We start from the raw sequence: 10,900 nt of genomic DNA on the forward strand, positions 1-10,900 counted from the left end.
ATTATTCTGATGCATGATATAATTCGATATTTAAACAGAATTGGGTAAGTTAATATATATTTTTTAACTAAATTATGTTGAAATTAATTATATAAAATTAATTACGTGAAAAATTACATGAAACAGAAGGATCTCATTCGAACACGGTGCGATAAGACACAGCCACTCACATCGGCCGGTGCCTAGATATTTCCTATTGTACTACCAATCAGAAAATTTTATATTAAACTAGCCAATGGACGATGTGTTCGAATGGAATACCTCCCGTATATACGTATAATCATTAGAATTCGATATTCTCTATTCGGACATTCAATAGAAAAATTCGTCTTTCAGGATCAAAACGTTACTGACCGAAATCCCTAGGAAACGCATTCGGCTATTGGTTGTCGAGGGCGCGCGACGCGGTCTTCCGTCGCATTAGCGACTGCGTCGCCACTGTTCCGCGTGCCGACGGATGCCGACATTTTGGAGTCGTCGTGGTTGCTCAGCGAACGCGGGCGGACGTCTCGTTTTCTTCGGCATTGCACGAGTTTCTTTTTTTTCGAAGAAGAGTTTGTGATATCGAGGTCGACCGAGAGAAGTGTACCGTCGAGCGGATCGAGCGAGGGCCGAGCACGTGATACGCGTACGTACGAACGTGCCGAGAGCTTGACGATTTGCGTCGCAACGAGGAAACGGTGGCTGGGACTTCGGCGGCTCGGTCAGGAGGTAAGTTTGTCGCGCGGGATCAGCTAGGACATGCCGAAACGCGCGGCCATTGCGGCATCGCTCGGTCGCGAGTAAACGTCAGATTTGATCGATCCTTTTATCGACTCTGTGCTTCATCCGGGAAATCCGTTTCCCCGGGATATCGCGCACCGCGAGAGTCACTTTGGCGCCCCTCACGCGCCGTCACGTTGGCCATCTCTCGTCCGACGCGGTCGAGCGACGCCGACGTACGTCCGGCTCTGCCAACGTAGATTAGCTTTGATATCGGTTCAATTTTCTCTATCTTTATCTTTTTAAAAGTCTGAGAATTGAAAAAAGATAAGGAATAAAGAGCGACTCCTAGATGATCGAATATTGCACAATGATATTGCGCAATATTCCTCCGGACAATTTCAAGCGAACTCAACATAGCTTCCAGGCAATAAATAATGTGATATAAAATTTAAATATTATGCGATAACATCGAAGGGGCGCTTAAATTGAATCGAGATCAAATTTACGCAAGTTTTTTTTTAATTCATTGATCAGTCAATCGCATTATGCGCAAATGTAGCACGCACGGAGCTAGGTTGCATCCGCGCATAGTTGCGATCGATCGATCTTGATGAATTAAAAAAAATGTGCCTTTAATCCGCATTGGTGGAAATGGACAGTAATCGCGTTACCCTTGTTTCGATTGCAATCTCCCCCTTTTTCTTCCTCCCCTGTAGAAAGTTAATCTCGTTCGCGGATTTGCATCGATCGCCCTAGTTGCCCCATCAGCGCGATCGCGATTACTAACCTGAGTGGGCGACTCGGTAATCGCGAAAAGGCATATTTTTCCCCACGCACGTAATTTATGCCGTATGCGTTGTACAAAAATATTAATTTTGTTCGTAGACCTCCGACGCTGTATCCACTACAGCCCCTTTCTCTTTCTCTCTCTGTCTCGTTCATCGATAAGTTGCAACCATGAGCTATGGTTACAACAAATACAGGTTGGTAATGTACGCTTAAACACGCCACGGGGGTTTTCGTTTGGCCGGCAAGAATCGATAAATACTTTAATTTTTTAGCAACTTGTATCTCAGGCAGCTTTAATACCTCTGTTGCATTTTTACAATTTTTTTTACATTTTTTTTTATACACTTGCAAGGTACAACTTTATTCAGTTGTAATTGGAAAGAGGTGTTGATTTTTTAAGGCGAGAGAGTGAGCAGAGATACAAAACATGAAGAAAAAGGATAAAAGTGTAACGAAAATGCTAAGTGTAACAAGAAATATCTTTCTCGGTTTCTTTTGTAGTTCCACCATGAGTTCTCGCGGTCGCGGATTTAGTTCTCGCGGAGGGGGTTCTTATAGGGGTCGAGGTGGTGGCGGAGGAAACGAATGGAATGGTTCGGCAGGAGGGAATATGTCCGGCAGAGGTGGATATTCATCTTCCAGAGGGGGCAGATTTAAATATTCAACGACAAGCTATGATTCCAGGTCGAAATATAATTCAGGTAATATATGCAAAAAAAAACAGTATTCGCAAATTAAAATTAATATAGTCTGTTCATCATTATTTCACGTACAAGCAAGAAATTATTTTTATTTAGTGGTAATCTTATATATAAAATTTAATCTTTAAAAAATTTAATCTTCAATTTTAGTAAAATATATTTTTATTTTAATTATTATAACAGTCATTTTTCTCAAAAATATGATTAATAAGTATGATTGTTTCGATAATGATAGTATTAAAAGTTTCTAATACTTTATTTAGAAAATTTTTATTGTTATTTTTTATTCTATTTTTTCCTCTCAATTCATGAAAATTATTGAATAAGATTTTTTAAATAAAACTATAAAATTAATGATGTGTCTTTAATCTTAGCAATAAGTGGTATATGGCGTTTTCACTTCAGAATTTTCTTCAGCATGCATATAAATTGATTTAACAATAAAATCATAGAAAATACATAATGATGTCAATTTCAATAATTTAGTTGTAAAAATATTTTGACGCATAGATATAAAAGTCATATTGTAAGTAATGTCAGTGGTAAAATCAAGATAAGTCATTAGTGTGTAAAAAAAAACAATCATTGATTTACCGTTTCCTGCTCGCGAATGAATTAAGTCTAGTTATTAAAAGACATAATGCAGGTATCATATTATCGATGTAGGCTTGCATCAGTCCAATAATTTGCCCATGTTTATGTGTTGATTTATTCAAGTTTCATATAACAATAATATGCAAACTCTACAAGTCGACGTGATAACGGACCTAACTATTTTACAAGGGAAGAAATTACATTTTTATCTAATGATAATCTTGCTTAAACATAATTGAATGGTCTTCAAAGAATGTAGTAAATTTATAAATCTTAAATTTCACCTATTATATTTTTATTTCATAAATTAGTAAATTGGTCAAAGTCTCTACGAAATAAATTCAATGATTGAAGATAATAAATGTTAATAAGACCCAGTACAGGATTTCCGTATACAAAGTGCACGAATTTAAATAACAAGGACGTTACCTGAACATTATAACCCATGCATATGTACATATAAAACGCAAACGTTTGACCTTTCGAAATCTTTTCAATACATTAATCATCACAAACTGTTAGCTGTATAAGTGTGTTTGCTGGTTACCCGTGTTTTTGTAATCATTCGCTCTTATTATGGAGAATAGTATAATCATAGTCAGTCACAAATTTCTCGCTAGTCAACTCTATGTTGATTTGGATGTGTTTAAACTTTAAAATTATTAATATTGTGTTTAACATGATAAAATTTTATTTCAATGTTTAACACTTTGAAAATAAAAATATTCTTAAAACAAGAACATTTTTTTTTCCATGTACGAGATGTTAGATGTTTATCTTCAAAACGGAATAAAAGAAACAATATTATAATATTGTCGATTTCTCTTTACAGGGTCGGAGAGGTATTCGAGCAGAGGTGGTCGTGGAGAACACTCTAACAATTATAAAAGACCTCGTGTAAGAATACGAAAGATTGTAGAAAATTTTTTCAGAAATATTTTTGACGGCATTGTTTATTAAAATTTATTTCTTTTTTCTTAACAGGATTCATACTCTGCTAGAGATGATCATCGATCGTCCAGTGACTCGGCGCGTAAAAGAATGAGAAGCGATTCGTATCAGGTATGTGTCCTCCCCCTGCCTCTTTTTGCAATCTCCTTCGTCCGTTTCTCTATTTCGTAAGATGATTAATAATTGAAGAGAAAAGTATTGTACGGTAATCAATATGCAATGCTCTAAAATTATATGATTATGATATTTCCCTAATAGAATTTTTCATAATGAGAATTTTTTTCAATAGAAGATTCAGATATTATTTTTATCTTGTGTAATGTAACTGAGAACACGATGGTCCTGAAAGTTTGTCGCTTATTGATTTAAAGTGTAACATCAAAGAAATTACACAAAGGAGTATAGCAAATGATTTCAGGACACTCGTATATAAGAAAGATTGGTATACTTTAGATGAAGCATTCATAAGTTATCATACTTTCCTTTCAAGCAACGCGAACCAACGGCTTCTCGAACACTCGTTCTTTTTGCGTTGGGGCGCTACTGCGGTGGAACGCTACAAAAACGTCAAATTGTTAAAAGATGAATCGTTAAAAGATGAAATATACCTAGATGGTATTTACGATATTGCCCGCTGTCCGCATATATTCTATTAAAGTTTGAGAGCTATTTGAAAAGTTGATGGAAAAGCGAATGGATAGACGTACGTACGAGTCGCATCACGTTATTCCCCGTTAGAGAGCGATAAGCGCAATTCACCGATTTATCACGCAGTAACGAGAATAGAAAAATAGAGAAATCGTAGAGAAATAATATGTACAACGCCCTCAGGTATCGCCTTATGACATGGGATTTTCATAAGAAATATCATCCATAAACATCGTGTAATCAATTATCTAAATTATGTCAAAAAGTACTAAATTACAAGAGCACAAATTTTAAATATTTATTCAAGTTCGTAGACCTTTTCAATCGTATTGAGACACGTGCGTCCGTTATCGACCTTACATTAAGCGTGACAAAAAGGGAATTGGGAAAGAATTAATGTCTAATGTATGCATATTCCTACAGAACGATGGAAAAAAAACTTGGCACGCATGTGATATGCATGCGGGGGAGACGAGCGAAAAGTGGATATATGGATGTACATACGTATACATAATATTGTCCAAACTATCTTATAACCAAATATGCAGTTGTGCAATATCATGCACAAGTATTTACAAAATGATTACATAGTGACGTCTTTGTTACTTTCATTTGATTATCATCTTCGTGTACATGAAAGATTTGACGCATCGCACCTAATGACATAAGTTGGAAAGGTCTATCGAGAGTATTATACGTATTATATACACGCATCGTTGAGTGGCGAGATAGAATTTATTAGCTCGAGGGAAGCGAGCGCTGCTACTACTTCCAAGATTACGAATACGAATGAGATTAGCGAGATTACATTTTTCGCACGATTACGAAAAGGCATTTAGGGATTCTTGATTAGGGAAAATCAAATTACATATCTAGGTGATACAATGAACATAGAGTAATTGCAATTGTTAATCCCATATGACTGTGACGGTCACATGACGCTGAACTACTTTAAACGATAAACGATTAGCACTGCATGCATGTGATAACCGAATGATGAAATAAAAATGGATTTGAAAACTGAAAAAATAGAAACATCAGTTAATTACTATGCCGAGAATTATGCTGTTAATTGATCAATCAATTTTTTATTCAGTCGATTGAGTTAGTCAGTTAGCTATTTAGTCACTCGATGTCAATCCATCAATCGATGTCAGTCGGTTAGTCACTCGATTAGCCCAGTTGGACAGTAGCAATTAAGAGTTAAACGTAGATATATACGCGTGTGTGTGTGTAGAAAGATATATGAGAGATGAACGGTAGGAAAGGGAATAAAAAGGGGAGAGAAAGGATATGTATGCATCAACACACATACGTGTAATACTTGTATGTAAATATACATATGTGCGTAGAATAAAATATATAAGAGAAAAAAAGAACAGGAAATGAAACGAAACGAAAGGAATGCATGGAAGGAGCACAATTAAATTTGATTTGGCAGGGTGGAGGTAGCGGTAGCGGTTCACAGAGGTATTCGTCGTACGGTTCATCTGCATCGGCGCCCTATGACGATAATAAGGGATCGTCATCATCCGCCGTATACGAGGACAAGAGACAGAGCGAGCGCGCGTCATCGTACCACCGTTCCGAGGATCGTCATTCCGCTTCGCGAAGCTATGCGCCCCCGCCGCCCCCTCGGATTAGCGAAATGGCACCGCCACCGACTCAGAGATACACCTCGAGTCGCGGAAGAATATCGCATCAGAGCTCGAATTACCGAGGCCGCATTTCGACTCGCGGCACTGGCGGTAGAGGTGGTGCATTTCATCGTGTGAGCTCTCGATCGGACATCCTCATGGCTCGCAAGCGTACTCTGCACTCGCTCGACTATCGTCGAAAGCTGCTAGGCTCACGCTCGCGCGACTACATCCAGCGTGTGCGCATGACTACTACCAAACTACGCAGGAGGTAATTTATTAATACAGTCACTTACCGAAAAAAAAAAATCGTACGCAAATACTATCTTCGTAGCCTGTGCTTGAGTATATTCTTCTTTGAAGTCGGTTCACGTAAACCGACTTTCGGTCGATGACCTGAGTGTCGCAAGACAATGATTTAAATGAAAACGAACGGAACAAATATACATGCGTGAATATATGCCTAAGTATAAATCGATCGATAAAAAGTCAAGATGCAAACAAAATCATGAAACAAATGTCCTACTGCCGAGAGAGAGAAAAAAGAGCTTTTTGCAGGGTTCTAATAAAGAAGAAATCAGTGATGACGTATAGACGCAATGTAATAACTTTCGATACGAGAGCAAAAATAATTATACTTGTCACGAGACGTAATTCTCTTTAAAGTTCATAGCGGTACGACTATACTATTTATATAATATTTTTTGGCATGACCGAGAATATGCGAAGAGGTCAGAACGCGATGAAAAAAAAAAGAAAAATGAATAATAGACACTTTTAGCGTACACTACAAAACGCATTTCACATTTTGGGACATAAAGCCGAGATATTAAATCGATACTGTCGCGATACTATTTTCTACGTATCATCTATAAGCAAGTTTTGCTCGATGATACCACGAAAGACAAAGAAGCACGAAAAATGGAATGCTGGAAAGTAATATAAGTCAAAACAAAATTGCTGTGTCATTAGTAGCGGTACTACTAGGCTACCCGGAAGTAAAAAGGACTCGGGATCCGGGACCAACGTGAAGGACAAGGATAGAGAGATGGCCAAAGCCATTAGTGCAGAATTTTCCGATGATGATGACGAGGAAGATGATAATAAGAGTAATTGGGACGACGAAGAAAAGGTAATTCCAACAGTGGCAAATTAGACAAGCTTATCAAACACATATCGTTCGTGGATTTAAGTATATTTATGTAATTCGACCATTTTAACTGAATGTACAATCTAAAAATTGAAGATCACAAAGACATATTTATTTATATACATTGTTAAAATTTGATCTGCAGAAATTGTTTTTAATCGCTGGAGCCACATGTCGAAACCACACAATCGGATTTTTAGCATTATATTTTTGTTAACAATACACTTGTCGAAAATTTTTTTATATATTTAATAGCACATTATATATGTAATATACATATTTAATATTTTAAATTCATATATTTTTTTAAAATAAACATGTCCTTTTGCACACATATTTGATTAATTTTGTGATACTCATTGTCCATCAACGTTATGTAGCCGCACGAGCGCGATGAAGAAGAGGATATGGAAGAGGAAGAGGAGAAAAAGAAAAAAGAAGATAAACGTAAAAAAGAAAAACAAGACAGAGAAAGACAGCATACCGAAGATGAGGAAGAGAAGGATGATGATATTAAAGAAGATGATAATCAGAAGCGAGAAGTAAGTTCTTTTAATTCTCTCACTATTTACTACTGCTATTATTGTTATTACTACAAATTTCTTTTATTTGTTCTAATCTATTTTATTGGATTTGTAGGAAGATGAAGATGACGATAATGATGATGAAGAACATGACGACAATGAGAAAGCAGAACGTGATAGAAACGCAGATTCTGCGGAAGAATTGCCGAGTAGACGAGACGGTAGAAAATTCATAAAATTGAAATGCCCGCATTGTGCCCATCACAGCGTTACGTTCAAGGAATATTCGCTTCATCTATTCTCTGGTCGTCATAGTGCAGCGATGAAACGTATCGCGGCTCGACATAAGGTTACTCTTACGCGTATGCGAGTTGTTCAACGACAAGAGCAGAGACGTATCGAGGCTCGTGACGCAGCACGCGGCACGCTACCCTCACGCACCATGTTTTGTGCCATTTGCAAGTTAAACTATCGTTCCTTAAAAGCTGCTCATCAATTGTCGGAATCTCATCGTCAAATGAAACGATTCCTCACACCATTCTGTCGTGTTTGTCGGATCCAATTTCGTTCTCCAATGTTCTTTGAGACACATATGTGTTCTCTAGAGCATATCAAGGTGATTATTCTTTAATAATCAATGTCGTTAATTTTCTTGATGATTGTGTTCGCTTTGGCGCTCACAGGACTTATAAGCGTCATTTGTCATTGTTTAACATTTGGTAAACAAAGATGAAATAATGCTTACAGCGCTGTGATCATCAAACAAATTTAGTCTTATTAATATGATTAATGTAAATTATCTTTTATTCCAGAGAAAGAGTATATTGAGAGAAAGGATGAATGCTAATGGAAGCGGCGAAGCAGAAGCGGATTCGAGCGCAGCGGAGGAAGATGATAAGGAAGTTAATCTTGATAATTTTATGACTTTGGATTCTGTAGGTGATGTAGATGGTATGTAACAAATATGTACGGAATATATTATTAATTTATTAAAGTATCTTTGTCACAGACAAATCTATCATTTGCATCTCTAAATGGTAATATCTAATTAAGACATAATTGCTTTATGTCAAATTAGCAATGTTTACAGAGGACGAAGAGTCTAATGACAAGAAGAAAGACAAGGCTGAGGGTGAAAGTTCGAGCGAAGCGGAGAAGAAATCGAAAAACAAACAAACGATAAAAGTTGGTGCGGAATACATAAAACGTGTCGAGGTACAATACTGCGAGTTGTGCAAAGTATATTTGCCACGCAGCGAAAATACAGAGCGGGCGATCTCTTTACATTGTTCTACTCGCAGTCATCTTAAACGGTATATCAATATTCAATAGGAAACAAGTCGATAGGTAAATTATTAGTGGTATTTACAATCATATACATTTATGTTGTAGGTACGTGCGAGACAATGACGACAAGGCGCTTAGACGTCAAGCGGAAAGAATACATCTGCAATCGTCATCTTCGACGAATGTGAATTCTAGCAATTCCACTGCGATTAACAATACATCGGACAACGCGAAGACTTCTCCTGTCAATTCCGAGCCACAAGTATCTGCTACACCAGTGTCTACCGCGGCTGATAACAATGGCGTTTGCGGCACAGAGTATATTAAAATCGATGAGGAAAAATCCAATAGCTTAGAATCAGAGAAAAATGCAAAAGACAGTAAGAATAATCAGGTGGATGAGGATGATGATGATTACCGTGCGCACGGTAGCGATAAAATAATTTGGGATGACGTCGACAAAGATTTAGGTGACATTTTAAGAGAAAGCGAGGCGGGAGCATCAAAATCGAGTGACGATGAGGATTCGCGTTACGATCGTTTTCGCAATTCAGACAAAAAACAACCTGGAAAAGAAAAAGAAAACGAGAAGAACGAAATTCTTGAAGATAAGAGCGGTAATAACAAAATTAAAGATGTAAAAAATTAATTTTAAAAAGATGAATATCTTGTATTATCAAGATTCATCTTTTATTGTATAATTCAATTTATTTGATTTATTTCGTATTTTTTCTGTTTTATTTTCTTCTAAATACATCCCGTTCTATCAACTTTATAGGATCTTGCAAATATATATTGTCTCGAAATATTTTTTGTTCAATTGTAAACAAAAATAATTTTTGTGCGTACGATACGTGCGAAATATTTATTACATATTTCATTGTTCATCTTGTGTTCTCTGGTGAAAATGTGTCAATTATAATGTATCTGAGATTGCATTCGGAGAATACGTTACTGGTATTGTGTCATTTTATCTGTATCATTCATTCTTAGTTATTAGTTTCCATTTAGTTTTTTAACATGCTACGATCGTACCATTCTTCAATCTGGATACAAAATGATTTGAAAGAACTTCAGTTTTTTTTCTTTTCGTAATTTATGCCAAATATAACTATTGGATATAATTTTCTTCAATTTAGCTTTACAGAATTGAAAACCTTTACACAAGAATAAAATTCAAAATACTTAAAAAAAATTACTAACGTAATTTAAAAAAAATTTTTTTTCTTAAGCTTGAGTATTTTGAGATTTAAACATGTAAAAGAGTTTTCAATTCTATAAATCTAATTTAATGAAAATTCGAATCTGTGGCGTCGGTAATTCTGTCACTTCAGCATCCCTTTAACTATGGAAAAACTGGCATCGAAACGCGAGATCGAACTCTACACACTTGGATCATGTAGCGTATGAAGTCACGTGTTGCTTTCTTAACATCAGCCATTAAACAAGGATAAAATGATGCAATATCGTTCATAATGTGCTTCTCAAATGTATCTCGAGTTTTACAATTTTCAATTTGTGTAATTATATTTTAACTATTTTTACTTTACCATTGATACTTTATCATTGATATGATCATATGTCGAGGGGCTATCAGTAACATTGTCCAAATCTAGTTATACATATATGCAATACATGAATTAAATATACTATTTTCAGTTATTAGCAAGAAGGAAAACGTGTGCGTCTGATTAATGTGTGCATCTTATGTAAGCACAATTTAACTATACGTTACTGATCGTAATAAATTCTGCACTCTCTAGGATCAATTATATAATTGTTTTTGGCCAATTCCTGAATCAGATCGTAATTTTGTGACTATTATTATCAATAACTTTAATAAATGCTTATGACTTAGTCTCACCAATCCTGTTTAACTCTTAAAATAGACTAATTTTATTAAATATTTTGTAA

The 10,900-nt window shown here is 36.0% G+C and overlaps 1 protein-coding gene across 4 annotated transcripts; it reads left to right on the plus strand.

Moving 5' to 3' along the window:
- The first annotated feature begins 426 nt into the window (after positions 1 to 426).
- LOC105207685 (uncharacterized protein DDB_G0283697) lies at positions 427 to 10,758 on the plus strand. Of its 4 annotated transcripts, none has more exons than XM_011177260.3 (12): positions 427 to 711; positions 1,591 to 1,688; positions 1,996 to 2,195; positions 3,622 to 3,686; positions 3,774 to 3,851; positions 5,830 to 6,296; positions 6,998 to 7,157; positions 7,556 to 7,717; positions 7,815 to 8,315; positions 8,512 to 8,650; positions 8,778 to 9,012; positions 9,092 to 10,758. In XM_011177260.3, exons 2-12 carry the CDS (start codon positions 1,663 to 1,665, stop codon positions 9,633 to 9,635), a joined length of 2,577 nt encoding a protein of 858 aa, XP_011175562.1. In that variant the 5' UTR covers positions 427 to 711; positions 1,591 to 1,662; the 3' UTR covers positions 9,636 to 10,758. The 4 variants fall into 4 exon arrangements, with proteins under 4 accessions (XP_011175562.1, XP_025989863.1, XP_011175563.1 ...); XM_026134078.2 differs by having other exon boundaries at positions 7,001 to 7,157; XM_011177261.3 differs by having other exon boundaries at positions 429 to 711; positions 8,790 to 9,012; positions 9,092 to 9,635.
- The last annotated feature ends 142 nt before the right edge of the window (positions 10,759 to 10,900 follow it).

The sequence above is a fragment of the Solenopsis invicta genome, chromosome 14, assembly GCF_016802725.1.
Source record: "Solenopsis invicta isolate M01_SB chromosome 14, UNIL_Sinv_3.0, whole genome shotgun sequence".
Lineage (NCBI taxonomy): Eukaryota > Metazoa > Arthropoda > Insecta > Hymenoptera > Formicidae > Solenopsis > Solenopsis invicta.